Below are 18,267 nucleotides of genomic sequence, written 5' to 3' on the forward strand. Positions count from 1 at the left end.
GAACTCAAAGCAATCACTTCCCAATGGTTTTGCTCTCCAGAGGCGCAGATACGAAAGACATGGGGATGCTCCTGTAGGTTTCACCTCTTCCTGTTCTCAAGTTAGACACAGTCAACTGGATGTCTAGGATGTTCACTTGGAAGAAACTGACTTGCCAATTCTTTTGTCACTGACGGGAAGATGATGTATAGGGACGACAAAGCCTGCAAATGGTCATTTGGAGTCGTCCTGCCCAGAAGAGGTTAGCACAGGAAAGGAATTAAACTTCAATTTCACTGATTGAAAAGTAAAACTTGGTGGGGAAGAGAGGCCAGGTGGCTGAGTAAAGGTGCTTGCCAAGCCTGACAACCTAAGTTTGAACCTGTAACTCACTCAGGTGAAAGTGGAACCAAAGAACCAACTCTACAAAGTTATCCTCTGATCTCCACATGTGTGCCTTGGCACACACACCCCACACACAGAGATGCACATAAGATTAACAAAAACTTGAATTAAAAGTCAACACTGGGGCTGCAGTGATAGTGATAGTGCACTTGACAAGCGTGTGCAAGGGAAGCCCAAATACCTCAAAAAATACATCAACAAATATTCTGAAATTTAAAACTTCACTCAATTCAATTTTCAGAAAACGTAAGTGTTTGGGTATGGATTTACTACTTTTCAACTGCTTCAGGACATCTAAATACAGATAAAAGTCTTTCTGGTGTAAGAGTACGCACGTTCAGTTACACTGTAGACTGCCATGTACTCTGGGGACTTAATATGAAAAAAAAAATCAAAGTGGGGCTTAACAGTTATACGTGTTTGGTATTTCTTGAAGAGGACTCTGTACCCAACACCCACATAGCAGCTCTACTTCTAACTCCAGTTCTAGAAGATGACAGCCTCTTCTGACCTCTGAGGGCACCAGGTATACACATGGTACACACACATACATGCACTCACACATAAACGTAAAAACAAAAGGGGGTATGGTGGTGCCTGTCTTTATTTCCAGCAGTCAGGAGGCAGAAGCAAACTGATCTCTGAATTTGTCGCCAGCCTGGTCTACAAAGCAAGTTTCAAGACAGCCAGAGTTACTTAGAGATCTTGCTTCAAAAAAATAGAAGAAAAGAAAGAAAAAATAAAAGAAAGAGAAAGAAAGAAAGAAAGAAAGAAAGAAAGAAAGAAAGAAAGAAAGAAAGAAAGAAAGAAAGAAAGAAAGAAAGAAAGAAAGAAAAGGAACGGAAAGGAAAGGAAAGGAAAGGAAAGGAAAGGAAAGGAAAGGAAAGGAAAGGAAAGGAAAGGAAAGGAAAGGAAAGGGGAAAGGAAGAAAGGAAAGAAAGAAAGGAAAGGAAAAAGGAAAGGAAAGGGAAAGGAAAGGAGAAAGGAAAGGAGAAAGGAAAGGAAAAAGGAAAGGAAAAGGAAAAGGTTCTAACAAAGCTGAAAATGGCATGGAAATTATTTCAGTTGGTAGAATGCTTACCTAACATGCACAAAAGCCCTGGTTAGATCCCCAGCAAGGCATAAACCAGGTGCACACCTGTAATTCTAACACTCTAGAGATGGAGGTATACACAGGAGGATCAAAAATCCAATCCTGATGCTCTGCCACCCCATCCCCCAGTTTCTATCTATCCACATTATGCTCAAGGTGCTAAGAATAAGCAATGGCTGAGTGCCTATCCCTCTAGGCTCAGGAACATCAGGAAAGGGAACAGAAAGGCAATGCTGGAAGAGAGAAGACTGTGAAGTGCCATTTTCAGGGCACAACATAGCCACTACACACAACACAGCACAATCTCACAGCAATTATGACTGTCTGCACAGGGTCGGCAAAAGACTGAGACTGTCAAGAAGCAATCATTGATTGGGAAGGACCTCAAGGGGCTCTATCACCGCTGTCGAACAGCTGGCTACAATGGATTCTGGGAGAAAGGCAACTATTGTCCAGGTTCCATGGATAGTCCAGAATCCATGGTCACACAGATAGTTTCAGATAAAATCAGTGGAGCAGAAGACAACAAAATGAAAACAATATGAAAAAAAAGTTGTAGAGAAGTTGACAGGGTAGGAGATATGAGGGTAGAGGATATGGGGAAACAATACATTAGGTATATACATGTACAAAATTGTCAAAGAAAAAAACTACAAAATCTTCAAGATCATCTCTGCTATATATCAAGTTTGAGCTTCATGTCCCCAAAATGAAAGAAACAAAACTGAAAGTGGCACTTGGTTGCATCCCCTTGAATCCAATACTGTCTTAGAGAAGGGAGTTAAACTGAGGACTCTGCTGCCATCTGTCGGACATCCTGGCACAAAATGGTCCATGACAAACAACTTTCAAAAGTGGATAGGCTAAAGTGGATCTAAGGGATGGAAAAATGAAGATACAGCTAGCTGGGCTTATTACTGATGTGGTAAAGAGAGGACTAGAAAGAAACGTAGAGTCTTCAAAATCCCAGGGAAAATATGACCTAGTTACTAGTTGATAGGGTAAATGGCTGTGCTTGATTCCTTCTGCACATTGGAAAGGCTTGTGGTTGCTGGGTCCTCCCATGCCCACTGGCTCCACTAAAGGCTCACTGCTGCCTGGCTGCCCCTCTTGCCTTCTCTTCCCTATCTCCACCCCCTTGTTGGCACTCTGCCTTCCATATGTACTTTCTTTTCAGCATTCACATCATTTGTTTCCCTTTTATTCTGCTTGGAGCTTGCTATGTAGTCAAGGCTGGCCTTGAACTCACTGGGATCCACCACCGCCTCTGCTCCCAAGGCATGCACCACCATGCCTCGCTTTTGATTTTATTTATGGTTGTGGCATGCCTACTAATTCTATTTCTTTCTTTCTCCTCTAAGCTGTTTTATTCTGTTTGCTGATTTTATAGTTTCAGCCCTTACTTTTGGGTCTCTGGTTCATCCTGAGTTGACTTTTAGATACGGTTTCAGGTCAAATTCTAAACTCATTGCTTTGCCCTGAATAGTAAGTTGTGAAATGTACATTCCTTCCCATCAGATGGTTATGCACCCTTGTTAGAAGTCAACTGCTCACAAATGCCTAGCTCCACTCTACCCTACAGACCTATGTGTCTGTTCCTGTGCCAGTACCACACCATTTGTACTGTGGTAGCTTTGCAGTAAGTCTTGAATCAAGAAGTTTGGTCCTCCAACTTTTCTTTGGGTAGTCTAGGTCCCTGGCATTTCCATATGAATTTTAGGATATGTTTGTTATTTCTGGAAAAAAAATGAAAGGCAGCTAGTTAGTTGAGTTTTGATGTATATTAAAAGAGGTATTTTATTTCCCTGATGAGACTGACTGGATGACTGCTTTTGCCTTTGTTGTGGAGCTCAGAGGTAACTTTGTAAGAATGGGATTTGTCTAAACTTTCTTGATAGGGAGGCAAGAAGACTGGCAGCAGAGGTTACTAGAAAAAGCATGACTCTGGAGATTAAATATGTTAAGTCCTGAACCTGAAACTTAGATGCCACATGAGCTTGAGCTAGGTATTGACTGCTCTACATTCCAATAGGTCATCTTAAGAAAATGGGCATTTCTACTCATAACGCAGTATTATAAAGGAGGCCCCAAATAGGCAGGTCTTCCCTGTTCAATAAGGATATAGGCAGTGACCTACCTGCTCTGTACACGGAATCCAAGTCTGACCCACTCAGGCTCCAGTGAGTCAAGAAGCCTCAAGCAATGCAAAGCCCCAGGAGGCACAGAGGCAGGAGGGCAAGACAAGATCAAAGCTCCAGCTGGTAAAACTAAGGAGCACTGGTTTCTAACCAGGCTCAGCAGCCTTTGGGAATGCCCAAGTGATTCTGCACAACTCCAGATGTCCACAGAAGACAGAGATATAGGTAACCGGATAACATGATGACACAACAAAGATCAACAATCAGCTTCTACCTCTGAACTGCAGGTGCTCTTCCCTGACCTTATGGCTTCAGATGTGACTGCTTACTCAGTATTCCACCAGCTCCCCTTTTCCTCCTATAACAGGCACTCATTTGCTTCCTGAGCAGGTAAAAACTCCTCCTGACTTTGCTCCATCACCTGTCTCAGAAGTTAAATCTGTAGAGTAGACACCTGCATGCTAGCACTTCTGAAGGGAAGAGAATGGAGCCATGAAAGCAAAGTCATTAATGGGTGTGCTTGTGAAGCAGGGTTACAAGCTCCTCAGCAGAGTATGTAGAGATGGATTAGTAGTTAAGAGAACTGGCTGCTCTTGTGGAAGACCAAGGTTCAGTTCCCAGCACCCACATAGGGGCTCACATTTATCCATAACTCCAGTTCCAAGGAATTCAACGCTCTTTCTGACCTCCTTGGGCACCAAGCACACATGTGGTACACATATACAAGAAGGCAAAATGCTCACATACATAAAATAATCTAAAGAAACAAGTTCCTCAGTATCAAATTTCACAGCTTAGTATTTACAGTTCACAGACCTGGATATCCAAATGAGTTACAAGTGGGTCAGCATGGAAGGGAGGAGATATTCCCTTTATACCAAGCAACAAAAAAAGTGAACAGCCACATAGTCAATGAGCTCCAATCAGTACACTTACTCCTCCTCCCTGTCAACTAATCTGGCTTCAAGCCTGTGCATCCTAGGGAAAGGACAGGAAGAAAGAAGTAAAACTCAGTTCGGTCCTGAATTCTATGACACAAATGCAACCAACATACTTTTTAAGGTCATGTGACTTGTTTATAATAAGATATCATATCATCTAGTGTTTGGAAAGTGACTGTGGGTGCTTGTGGTAAGCTTTCAGAGGCAGGAGTGGATGTGTGTGAAGAGCCGGGTTCCTGGCTCTGTCCAGAGCAATGCCCCAAGTCGCTTGGTCTGCTCCATGGCTGGCTACCGAAAGGACCAGTTCTCTTTTGACCCACAAAGTAATTTGAAGGTGGGGCAAACTCAGGATCACGCTCAGCCCGGAGTTCTGACTGCTTCTTCGACCAGTATCCAAAGGAAAATTCTAATGAATATAAGAAAGAGTATTATTAGAAACAATTATGAACCAGTCAAATTTATTATAATTATTTTTCACTTTATATATGCATTTTAAAAGCTACCACAGATTTTCTAAGAACAAGGAAAAGAACAAGAACCTAGCTTAGAAATGGAATGGCCTTATGAAAAGGAAAGATTAGAGGAAGGCCCTGTGGAGAGGCTGACAGGCCCTGGACCATACTACCAAAAGGGCACTGCAATTACAGAGAAATGAAACGGTCAATTATTTGCTGAAGTTGACATGGTTAGGTGTTTCACATCAAAGCAGCTTATCATTTGTTGAGTTCTGGAGGACACAGAAGGGGTTTATCTAATATAAACAGTGGCTCTTTATATTTCTCTCGTCAACTCCAACAGCAGGAATTAATGTTCCACTGAAGTATTTTTGAAAGAGGCATAAAACAGTCTGCTGTGGCAAAGATTGTGGTGAGCACTTGGTGACAAATTAGAGAAAGATGTGCATATACAATGGAAGCTTAGGTAAACTTTTAACCAAACATAAAAGATTGCTAACAACAGAATACCTCAAAACACCAAGCCTCCATCATACTTTGAAAGTAGTTCCTAAAAACTGACATTCTAAGCTATAAAACCCCACCTAAAAGTATAATTTAAGCTTCCTAGGTGTTTTTTAGAAAATTATTCTGTGGACAGGACACCTTTGTAGATGCTGATCATATTTTCCCATTTCCCTGTTTATAAACAACTAGTGTCCAGTAGGGAGAAAAAACAATTTTCAAAGACTGAGATTTCCTTAAGATTTAGGACCATCAAGACTCACTGTGAGGCTGAATGTGGAGCTCAGTGATAGAGCTCTTGCCTAGCATGTGTAAGGCTCTGGATTCCATCTCTGCACCATAAAAAAATAAAATCTCACCAGAATCACACTTTGACTCAAAACAAAAATCAGGCTGGAGAGATGGCTCAGAGGTTAAGAGCACTTTCTGCTTTTCCAGAGGTCCTGAGTTCACTTCCAGCAACCACATGGTGGCTCACAACCATCTCTAATGAGATCTGGTGCCTTCTTCTGATGTAAAGACATACATGCAGATTTGTATACATAATAAATAAATATATTTTTAAAAAAATCACCCTTCACAAGAGCCCCACTAAGAAGTTTTCACACCTCCAAGCCCCTCCCTACCTTTTCCTCGGTCCCACTCTCGGATGTGTGGCACTCCAGGCTTGGTATCCTTCCTCTCCTGGATGATGACTTCTACCTTGCTATTCTGGGCCACAGGAGGTGGAGCAGGCACAGCCTTTGGTTCTGATGGCTCAGTAACATCTCCATCTGCTTTTATAAGGAAATAAAACCTTATTACTATGGCTTAAAAATTTAACATACTAATTTGAAGTAATTTACTTCAAAATTAATTAATAGTGCTAATGGGAGCAGCAAGTGTCTGTCTCAGACAGTAGTGAAGTAGTTTGATAACATTTATTTCTCTCTGTAAGTGGGTGTGAATGCCAGAGCACATGTAGAGATTAGAGGACAACTTTGTACAGTTGGTCACACCTTTACGTGTGTTCCTAGGATCGAATTCAGATCATCAGGTTTGCATTCTTGAGCAGCAAGAACCTCCTAACTACCTTGCCAACCCCTCAGTACTTTCTATACAACAGATTCCCGAAGTGTTTAAATGACTCTAACAATTTTATCATATCATCTTATTAACAAGAAAAACTCAGCTCAGCAATGGTAACATGTATAAAGTTTCAAGAAAATTCGAAACAAGTTAAAGCTGAATGGATGTCAATCCCTGTGCTCCCAAGGAGCAACTGAAAGACCCAAATCCTCAAATTATCCAACTAAAATAGCAAGACTAGCAGCCTGAGTATGGTGCTGGAGAGGTGGAACCAGCTGTTGTGGTTTTATTTTGCTGGGTTTTTTTGGCCATATTTTTAAAAATCTTAATGAAAATTGATTTTCAAATAAAATGTGGGGACATAGTTCACATTTTCTAGGACAGATGTTCAGGAGGCAGAACAAAAACAAACACTATGCAGAACTCAACAAGAGACAGCCTTTATCTGAAACTAAACACAGGATTTTCAATCCCTAAGCTTTTCTGGTGTCTTGTCAGGGCTACATGAGGCTTTGCTCAGAGGCTGGAAAAGGAGCAGAAGATTCTAAACAGCCCTAAACATCCATACTTTTCTCTTGTTGCTAATAGAAGGTCCCCAAATTTCAATCTCACTTGCAGAAAAGGCCACTTCCAGCTTCCTCTGCTGCTAATACAGACTGTGGGCCAAGCTCTAGGCCAGTGGGATGCAAACACATAGGCTGTGACTTTCCACTCACACTCTGAAAGAGACAGCTGGCTTCTCCCCTCTCTTCCCTGCTTCCCTGATCTGGTCCTGTACTGGATCAGGAACGGGGTGTCAGGGAGCAAACTTACAGTATGCAGAGGAGAGCAACACTCTAGAAAGCAGTAGAAACAGCAACATGAGAGGAAGCCTGGGACCGGATGACCTAGATACTCTCGCACTTTTCAATGATAAAACAGACAAACAGGCTTGTACATTGGAGCCATTTAGGGAAGGGCTAAAGTTAGCAATTTGGCTTCTACCCTTAACTCACAGTAAGCCTGTCTGATCCCAGCATTTCACATTCTCTCCCAGGCAAAGTGTGTTCCACCTCTAGTTTCTAGAGCATGGTTCTTTGGTTTAAATTCCTGTCTCCAGCTGCTTTACCTTAATACCCAACTTGTTAGGTATATTTTACAAAGAGAATACATTAACACACAGAAAACAAACAAAACAAAACAAAAAAAACCCCAAACCAAAAAAAACTATAAGCCAAAAAAGTTGAACTCATATCTCAGCAGTTAAGAGCACTGGTTGCTCTTCCAGAGGATTCAGGGATTAATCCCCAGAACCTTCATGGTGGTTAACAACCTTTTATAACTCTTGTTCCTAGGGATCTGATGTCCACTTCTGGTCTCTGAAGGCACCAGGCACCAACGTGGTATGAAAACATGCATGCAGGCAAAACACCCATACATACGAAATTAGATAAAAAATTTAAAAGCGCCTAAGTTAAAAAGATTAGAGAAAAGGATTCTTAAGTATTTTTAACATAAAGATGATAAATGCAGGGGCTGGAGGGATGGTTTAGAGGTTAAGAGCACTGGCCACTCTTCCAGAGGACCCAGGTTCAATTCCCAGCATCCACTTGGCAGCACACAGTTGTCTGTAACTCCTGTTTCAAGAGATCTGACACCCTCATACAGAAATATGTGCAGTCAAAATTAAAAACACCAATGTACATATACATAAAAAAGATAAATGCATGAGACAGATGTTTCTCTTGATTTAGATCACATAATATAAACAGTTACCAAAACAGTATATGGCATCCTGCAAATATGTAGTTTCTATGTTTTTTATATATTTTTTAAATTAAAATTTAAAAACTTTTATCTTATTTATGTATACAACTAAACTTTTAAGCTGGTTTACTAAACTGTCATTTTAAGAAGTAACTCAATGTATTACTTGTTAATATCCTTGTCTATTGCCTAAAAACATGAGAGTGTCATTCTGAAACACTCTATAAAAACTGTTCCTGGACTGTGAGATGGCTCAATGGGTAAGAGTGCCTGCTGAACAAACTTGATGATCTGAATCTGAACCAGGATCTCACAGAGAAAGCAAAAGCTAAACCCTTGAAAATTGTCCTCTGACCTCCACACCTGTGCACATGCACACCCATACTTACTCATACACCACATACAATGATAGAATGACAGATAGATAGATAGATAGATAGATAGAAAGAAAGAAAGAAAGAAAGAAAGAAAGAAAGAAAGAAAGAAACAAAGAAAGAAAGAAACAAAGAGAGAAAGATCTAAGAGTAATAATAAAAATTGCTCCTGGTAAGACTTCAAAAGCACATGAAGTGAGCCACCAATATAGACCTAAGATTTCCATTTTGAAGTCAGAAATATGAGCTGTGATATACCTCTAGTTTCTTCTTCAGTCCCGTCCTTTGATTTTTTAATCCTTTTGTGTCGAAGTTTGGCAAGTCTTGCTTCTAACATAGCCTTTCGCTTTTCCTTTATGTTTTCTCGTTTTATTCTCTGATCTGTTGTCTGGACAGAACAAAAAGTTAGAAAATTATTTGCCTCACGTCAAATTCACATTTCTGTCTAAAAAGATGAAATAATTGTTTTGTTTTGTTTTTTTAAAGTGTTAATTAAGCCAAGTGGTGGTGGTGCACACCTTTAATCCAGCACTGAGGCAGCAGAGGCAGGTAGATCTCTGTAAATTTGGTTTACAGAGGGAGTTTCAGGACAGCCAGAGATACATGAAGAAACCCTGTCTTAAAAAAAAAAAAAAGTGCTAATTTTCATAGCACCTCTAAGCATGGTCTCCTAAAGACCCTGAAAATGAAGCAGAATGTCACAACTTTAAGATGGAAACTTCCACATTGAAGAAAGCCATCCAGTTTTCTTCTACTCCTTTGATCCCTTAAAACAACTTCCTATTTCCTCACCCAGGTTATCCAAAAATGCCATGTTTGAAACTAGATTTAAAACAGTAGGACTGGGGGCTAAAGAGATGGATTAGTGGTTAAGAATACTTGCTGCTCTTCAACAAATGGTGCTGGTCTAACTGGATATCTACATGTAAAAAAATGCAAATAGATCCATACTTATCACCCTGCACAAAACTAAAGTCCAAGTGAATCAAAGACCTCAATATAAAACCAGACACACTAAACCTGTTAGAAGAAAAAGTGGGGAAGAGCCTTGAACTCGTTGGCATAGGAGACAACTTCCTGAACAGAACACCAACAGCACAAGCTCTAAGATCAACAATCAATAAATGGGACCTCATGAAACTGAAAAGCTTCTGTAAAGCAAAGGACACTGTCGTCAGAACAAAATGACAACCTACAGATTGGGAAAGGATCTTTACCAACCCTGTATCTGACAGAGGGCTAATATCCAGAATATATAAAGAACTTAAGAAGTTAAACAGCAGCAAATCAAGTAATCCAATTAAAAAATGGGGTACAGAGCTAAACAAAGAATTCTCAATAGAGGAACATCGAATGGCTGAGAAACACTTAAAGAAATGTCAGAGTCCTTAGTTATCAGGGAAATGCAAATCAAAACGACCCTGAGAGTTCATCTTACACCAATCACAATGGCTAAGATAAAAAACTCAAGTGATAACACATGCTGGAGAGGATGTGGAGAAAGGGGAACCCTCCTCCATTGCTGGTGGGAATGTAAACTTGTACAATCACTTTGGAAATCAATCTAGCGCTTTCTCAGAGAATTAGGAATAATGCTACCTCAAGACCCAGCTATACCACTCCTGGGTATATATCCAAAGATGCTCAAGTATACAACAAGGACATTTACTCAACCATGTCCATAGCAGCTTTATTTGTAATATCCAGAACCTGGAAACAACCCAGATGTCCCTCAGTTGAGGAATGGATACAGAAATTGTAGTACATTTACACAGTGGAATACTACTCAGCGATTAAAAACAAGGAAGTCATGAAATTTGCAAGCAAATGGTGGGAACTAGAGAAGATCATCCTGACTGAGGTATCCCAGAAGCAGAAAGACACACATGGTATATACTCACTTATAAGTGGATATTAGACATATAATATAGGATAAACATACTAAAATCACCTAAAGAAGCTAAGCAAGAAGGAGGACCCTGGGTAAGATGCTCATTCTTCATTCAGAAAGGCAAATGGGAGACATTGGAAGACGGAGAAAACAGGGAACAGGACAGGAGCCTACCACAGAGGGCCTCTGAAAGACTCTACCCTGCAGGGTATCAAAGCAGATGCTGAGACTCATAGCCAAACTTTGGACAGACTGCAGGGAATCTTATGAAAGAAGGGGGAGATAGAAAGACCTGGACAGGAGCTCCACAAGGAGAACAACAAAACCAAAAAATCTGGGCACAGAGGTCTTTTCTGAGACTGAGATTTCATACAAGGACTATGCATGGAGATAACCTAGAACCCCTACACAGATGTAGCCCATGGCAGCTCAGTGTCCAAGAGGGTTCCCTAGCAATGGGAACAGGGACTGTCTCTGACATGAACTCAGTGGCTGGCTCTTTGATCACCTTCCCCTGAGGTGGGAGGGGGCAGCCTTACCAGGCCACAGAGGAAGACAAAGCCAGTCCTGATGATACCTGATAGACTAGGGTCAGATGGAAGGGGAGGAGGATCTCCCCTATCACTGGACTGGGGAAGGGGCATAGGAAAAGAGGGAGGGTGGGATTGGGAGGGGATGAGGGAGAGGGCTATGGCCGGGATACAAAGTGAATAAACTGTAATAAATAAGTAAATAAACAAAAAAAAAAAAAAAAAAGAAGACTTGCTGCTCTTGCAGAGGACCCAGATCCAGTTGCTAACACCCACATGGTGACTGAAAACCATAAATAATTACAGTTCCAAGGGATCCAATTTCCTCCCTGGCCTCTGTAGAACCACACATGTATACAATACACAGACAGAGATGCAGGCAGAAAAATAATAATAGTAATGATAAAACAGCACAGCTGAGCTGGCTCAGTGAGTAAAGATGCTTGCCACAGTGGTATAAATCTGGCAACCTGAGTTCAATCCTGCAATCAACACAGGGATAGAAGGAGAGATCAACCCCATAAAGTTGTCCTCTAACCACCATACATGCCCACACATCATACTATTAATAAAAAGAAAATATAGCAAAGCACAGACTACTTCCAAAATAGTTGTAATTTTAGAGTTTGAAAACCCATAATAAACTGATAATTATCTTTGTTTAACCAATAACTGCATTCTCAATATCAATTTTCATTTTACTTACTACATTTTTTTAATTCTTCTCTCAGTCAATAAATCCTTCCTTTCTGTTTGCTCCTCCTATCCCTGCCCCACATCTCCCCTCTTCTGCAGATCTATTCCTCCATTCCCCTTCAGAAAAGAGCAGACCTCCCATGGATAAGAACCAAACATAGCATAACAAGATGCAATAAGACTAGGTACAAATCCTCATATCAGGGCTGGGTGGGGCAACCTACTAGGAGGAAAATGGTCCCAAGAGCAGGAAAAAAATCACAGATAACCGATTTCCAATGTTAGGAATCCTACCAAGCTAATAACTATAATATATATGCAGAGGACCTAGTACAGACCCACACAGGCTCTGTGATTGCTGCTTCAATCTCTGTGAGCCCCAATGAGCCCTGCATAGTTGATTCCGTGGGCTGTGTACTGCTGGAGTCCTCAACCCCTCTGGCTTCTATTCTTCCTCCCTTTTCTGCAAAGCTCCTGAGCTCCAAGGGCAGGGACTCAATGAAGAGCTCCAATTTGGACTCTCTCTCCACAATGCTCAGCTATAAGTCTCTGGATTTAATTTTTTAAAGCATGGCCAGTCAATAACAACAACTTTAAATTTAATTTGCACCTGTTCACGAAGCATCTCTAAAGTTTTCATTTGCTTGTTTCTCAACTCTTTGTCTCGGGCAAAAGCAAAATACCCAACACCAAGTTGCCGGGCCTCTGAAACAAATACAAGTATCAAAAATTAGATTTCTCTAATTAGGAAATCACATGTACAACAAATTCCCTAAAACGAAAAGAGACACACAGTAATATTTTCACAAGTTTAATTTAAAAAAAAAAAAATAGATAAGCAAAAATAAGTTAAACTGCTTTACTGTTTACTAAGTGACAAACACACAGCCAGGCTACTCAGCCCTGGCTGTCTCCTTTCTGGGAACAAGTTCTTAGACTAATAGACCTGTTAGGAAGAGGTCTCCAAGTTTCTTAGGCGTTGGACAAAAAGTCAGCACCTGGCTTTGTGCTTGCCATTGGCTAGAGATTTTTTTTTTTTTTTAATTTTAAAAGGTGGAAAAAAACAACAACACTACCATTTTTTCTGAATGCATGGAGAGGACCTAGAGGACATAGACCTCCTGCTCAGATGTGGAGATCCATGTGGATCTCCGAGTGAAGGGAGCAGGGGCTGCCTCTATCATGAACTCGGTTGCCTGCTCTTTGATCACTCACCCCTGGTGATGTGGCCTTCCCAGGCCACAGAGGAAGAGGATCCAGGCAGTCCTGATGAGACTTAACAAGCCATGGGCAGATGGCAATGGTGGAGAATTCCCCCTTTCAGTGGACTAGGGGAAGGAGATAGGGGAGAATTGGGAGGGAGGGGGAAGGGGGAACGAGTTGAGGGAGGGAGCTTCAATTGGGATATATAATGAATAAATTGTAAAGAAAAAATTTTAAATAAAAAAAAAAAAAGATTTTAAAAAGTGGGAGGAAAAAAAAAACCCAAAAACCAACAATACCATTTTCCCGAATGTCTTCATAATGGATGGGTCCCATTGGCTTTTTCAGGGCCTCCCTTTCTTCTTCCTCCCATTGCTGGCGCTGAAGTTCTTTCTTCATGTCTTCAGATAACAAAGTTTTTTCATTGGCAGGACTAACAAAACTAGTAAAGGAACAGAAAACCTATGTTCATGTAAGTGTCATGAGAAAGCAACACTTAGTGCAATGGGTTGATCATGGCTAAGTAACATTATTTGGAAAGATAACAGCTCCTTTAGAGGCTTCTGGCTGAGAAGTCAATACAACTGTTTTAATATATTTTTACATTCATTTATATTATGTGTATATATACACATGAGGAGCCATGTACATATGCCACAGCATGCATGTAGAGGTCAGGGGACTGCTTTCAACTTTCAGGAGTCTATTTTCTCTTTTTACCATGTGGTCATTAGGCTTAGCAGCAAGTACTTTAATCTGATAAGCCATCTTGGTGACCCTATTTTATCATCTTTAAATCAATTCTCAGACTTACACAAGATGGGATCTTGCCTCAGTGTTCAAGAAAAGTGACTTTCCTTTCTACCCTTTTCCTGTTTGACATATGGAAGGTGTACTAGCCAGAAAGGATGAACCATTGGACTTCTCTGAATGGCCTCTTGTCTGGAGACATGGAGGTGTTACAGTGCCTCCTGTCCCAGCAGATGGTTTGCATTGTGGCCTCTGTGTGCTTACTCTAGGCCTACCCACAGCAGGCCTAAGCCCTGGAGGTGGAACGTCTCTAATACTTTTCATATAAGGCTGATTACATGGACTTTTAATCACCAAGACACTTTTAAACATTTATTTCTTTGGTTCCACTAGAAATATAGTCATGGGTCCTTTGCTTCAATACACAAAGACACATAAATAAGAAAGAATAAAACCAGTGAACCTTCTCAAACCCTCTGTCTGCAAAGTCTGTTTTGTTAGCTAGGTTTGGGCTAGCTGTAGTTGTATTTGGGCCTTCTGTATTTGCAACCTAGATCAGACATTCTTCCAAGTCAACAGTCTACTCATCCCTTTTAGCAGTTACAATGCATGACCAGGACAGAATGCCTGCCTGTGAAAGCTGAGTCAGGGAATAACATGACTAATTCCCTCTATTACCCCCCCCCCCAAAAAAAAAATAGGTTTCAGAAAAAGAAAATCATTAAATAAGGGATAATGACATTCAGGTTGTTTCTTGAGCACAGAAGGTTATGAGTGTCTGCACATGTGAACTGCTACAGGCTTCAGTGTATATTCTTACACAATAAAAGTCTTACTACAGCAACAGTCATTCAGCAGCCTCTCCCACAAGACAATTCTTGTGACTGTGTTCCAGACAAAGGCCACATATTAAACTTACAGTCTCCCCTGAAGATTTTTATCCATCTCCAATAGATCTGGTAAATCCTTTCTCATGCAGCGCCGGGATCGGCCCAAAGAGTCTACGTAATCTACCCTGAAAACAAGAAGTTTGGAAGACAGTTTGTACAATGGGCAGATCCTTATGTCAGGAAGTTGGAACTTAAAGAAGCCATGTCATTACAGACCTTGTTACCAAGAACCTTGAAGCTAAGGAACCACTATCACTGAGAAAATGCTTCTCAATTAGCAGCTGACACCCAATAAGCTTTTTGTGCCCTCTACTAAATCTCAGTTTTAGGAACTGTAGGAAGAAATTGATCATTTATGTTTCTGATTTCAAAGACAAATTGCCAATACAGAAATTGAGGCATGAAAGAACTCACTTGAAATAGTGGAGACAACTCTTATGTTGACTCTGCATTTTGGCCACTAGGCTATGTAGCACAGATTTTCATTGCTCCTTCCCCACAGTGTACTCAAGTCTCACTTTCTATTACTAATACACTTCTAATTGACAAATTCTTTCCAGTGGGCTTAGGAGTTTCTTAATGTAAGTCATGGTATGTTTTTGGGCCCACTTTAATTAGGAGGAACACAAACAATATACTCCTTTCTTAATCTTTCCCCAAAGCAGACAGTAAAGACAGGGCAAGCCAGACGCACAGTAAGGTTAAACAAAACACCGAGACTTCCTAGCAACCAAAGTTGCTAGGGCAGGCTTTCACAGAAAACATTTCCTTTGCACTATGGTATAACATTTTTCATATTTGTTATCACAGACAGGAATCTCCCATAGTCCTTAACAATCTGTGCTACAAGTAAGCAAAGCAATTCAAGATCAGATACAGCTGGCCTGCAATTTCTTTCTTCTCAAGTGATGCTGATTTCCTTGTTATCCTATGCTTTATAATCAAACGCTTGGGAAGCCACTCATACAGTCCTACAGCTGATTGTTTTAAGAAATCAAACCTACGACTAAACACACGTCTTCATTTTCTTTTTTCTTTCTCTTTTTTTTTAATGAATGGAGGAGAGAACCATCCAGATGGCCCATGTAATTATTTACAGTATTTTTGCAAAAAGATTTTTCACCACCTGGAATTTAATTACCAAAAGGATTCACAAGCAGTCACAATTCTGGAGCCTCATTCAAAAAAAAAGTGTAGGAACTGCTTGCAATGCGTCTTACTGCATCATATGGTGGCATGCGACACCTTCAATTGCCCTCCAAATTTCTCAAATCACTGGCAAATTGCTCGTAATCATAAAGGCATTAATAAGAAAAAAAATTTTTAAAGACATCAGACCATTCAAAGGCGATGAGATTTCTGCCTTGAAAAGCAATCACAGCTATTCTGTTTTGGAGCAAGGCCCCCCAACACACAACACCAGCAAAGGAATACAGTAGTCAGCAATGGCTCTAGCTCATCAGCAACTGCTTACTGAGCAGTCCCAGGCAGCACAAACTTGGAGAAACTGGGTGATTCAAGGAGGATTCAGTACCCTATCTCTACAGGGCTCTAGGGAAGTAGGAGGGGTGCATGACAGAAAATGTAATTCAGGCAGATTATAAAAACAAGCAAAGGTTTGCCTCAAATGTTTTGCTGGTAATAAGGCCTGGAGTGGTCAACTATAAATAAAAGGTAAGAATCACCCTCCCCCTTAGTTCAGATGAGGAAGCATTTAAGACTAGAAATGACGAGGAAAGGCACAGAGAAGCTGCATTCTCTGTGATTCCATGTTGCATACAGACACATGCTAACCCCACAACAGCAATGTGAAATGTCAGCTATTTAAAAGTTAAAAAAGCATGGCCCACAGTGGACACCTTCAGCAATATGAAGAGGAAGGTTCTGACATCCACAGCAGCAGGGATTTCTCTATATATGCATAAATACCTGTCCAAATGGGGCTAGCAAAAGACTAGAAACACCACAAACAGTCCTGAACAGTTCCCAAGAAATCTCCCAGAACGAGAGCTTGAGAGACAACCAGCCACAGTATGTGATCAGAACATCAGTGACATCTAAGCAATGACAAGTTCTGCTAAATGACAGAACTTGTGTCTGTCTCTAAGTGACATAAAAGGCACTGTAATGGAATTTGCACTCTGATCTGTATAAGGCTGGGTTCCTCCATCCTTGATGTACACACACATAAAACCTGGAAAAATGTCAAAAATAGAGCTGTGCAAAGTATCTACTATGCTCCCAGAATGGAACAACTTGCTTCTGGGAGTGAATTTAAGGGAAATGGTCATGGCACTGAAGCACTGCATCTCTACTTTCCATGGAAGGAAAATAGGCCTTAGAGAGACTGTATATCAAGGCCACATGGGTTGGGTAGAAGACAGTACTGGAACCCATACCTCAAAACTAGAAAACATTGCAGCTAGAATACAGCTTACTTTGCCTGCCCTTCCAGTTTCTTTCTGCAGGACTTAAAAGGGACCACTTCCCAGGTCCTGATATCTAAACCAGAACACAGGTAATGCAGTAGCATGGTAGTAAGAGAGCAGGACATTGACTGACTGCCCAAGGATCCCTGAGCCAAGCACCACACTGGGCACAGCAGATGCTCAGTTCTCATCTGCAGTCACTGACGTCACCTCTTGCACCCATTTCTATGCAATCCTTTACACTAGTTCATCCTAACTTAGAAGGGTGGTTCTTAGAAGACAGGAAACACAGACAGAATAAGAAACAAATGGTGTGACAACCATCAAGTAAAACAATTCTCAAAAAGTCAGTGTGAGTCTGAGGTGATCACTCTGATCTTATCCCCAATATTACCCACCATTCCTCACTGGGGTCTTGGGGAGGGGGTATGTCTTTTTCAGAAAACTCTTCATCATCATCTCTCTCTTCTGCATTTCGGGAATCTCTCGAAGCACTGTGCACCTCCATTTCTTTCCTCTTGTCTATGATCTTCTGTGTGAAATCCACAAGGTACATGTCCTCCACTTCCTCATCTAGGGCACAAAAATCATTTACAGATTTAAAACATCAAAGAAGAAAAGTGTAGCTGGAACCGAGAAGTGGGCCCACCACCTGACTATTCACCAGTCAATGCCTCCACCTGGGACAGCCACCAAGCACCTGACAGGAAGCACTAAATCAGCTATCCAAAACACAGACACAATACTCTAAAAAGTCTTGAGTTTCCTGATGTGTCATCAACATATTGTGTGAGCAGTAAGACCACTTAAAACAACAGCCATCCAATTATGAGTAACCTGCAGCTAAAAACATACAAAAGAAACAGAAGAGCCTTTCTCCCAATCAAGATAGTAGACCTTTCTTGCCTCTCTAAACATATGACTTGCATCATTAAACTCTTATACTGGTGTGTGGTGAGAAGTGCTTGAAAGGTCCTAACATAGGTAAACAATGCCCTCTGAAGTCCTCACAGCACTTAGAAGGCAGAGACAGGTACAAGTATAGGTAGATCTCTGAGGTCAGCTTGAACTACATTGTGAGCTGCAGGCCTACCAGGGCTACATGGTGAGATCCTATCTCAAACAAATACACACACACACACACACACACACACACACACACACACACACACACA

General features: G+C 41.0%; 1 protein-coding gene across 3 annotated transcripts in view; it reads right to left on the minus strand.

Annotated features, from left to right (window-relative positions):
* Positions 1-1,238: 1,238 nt before the first annotated feature.
* The window catches only part of Ccdc174 (coiled-coil domain containing 174), a 26,126-nt gene continuing 9,097 nt past the window's right edge, over positions 1,239-18,267 (minus strand). For 2 of the 3 annotated variants that reach the window (XM_055628630.1, XM_055628628.1), the window contains exons 5-11: positions 17,491-17,665; positions 14,693-14,788; positions 13,323-13,465; positions 12,431-12,525; positions 8,962-9,091; positions 6,142-6,291; positions 1,239-4,962 (exon numbers count right to left, since the gene is read on the minus strand). In XM_055628630.1, coding sequence (XP_055484605.1) covers positions 4,679-4,962; positions 6,142-6,291; positions 8,962-9,091; positions 12,431-12,525; positions 13,323-13,465; positions 14,693-14,788; positions 17,491-17,665 — 1,073 coding nt within the window. In that variant the 3' untranslated portion in view covers positions 1,239-4,678. The remainder of the gene's footprint in view (positions 4,963-6,141; positions 6,292-8,961; positions 9,092-12,430; positions 12,526-13,322; positions 13,466-14,692; positions 14,789-17,490; positions 17,666-18,267) is intronic. The other variant, XM_055628629.1, reaches the window with a different exon arrangement.

The sequence above is a fragment of the Psammomys obesus genome, unplaced genomic scaffold (genome assembly GCF_907164565.1).
Source record: "Psammomys obesus unplaced genomic scaffold, mPsaObe1.curated_primary_1811, whole genome shotgun sequence".
In the NCBI taxonomy this organism is placed as follows: Eukaryota; Metazoa; Chordata; class Mammalia; order Rodentia; family Muridae; genus Psammomys; species Psammomys obesus.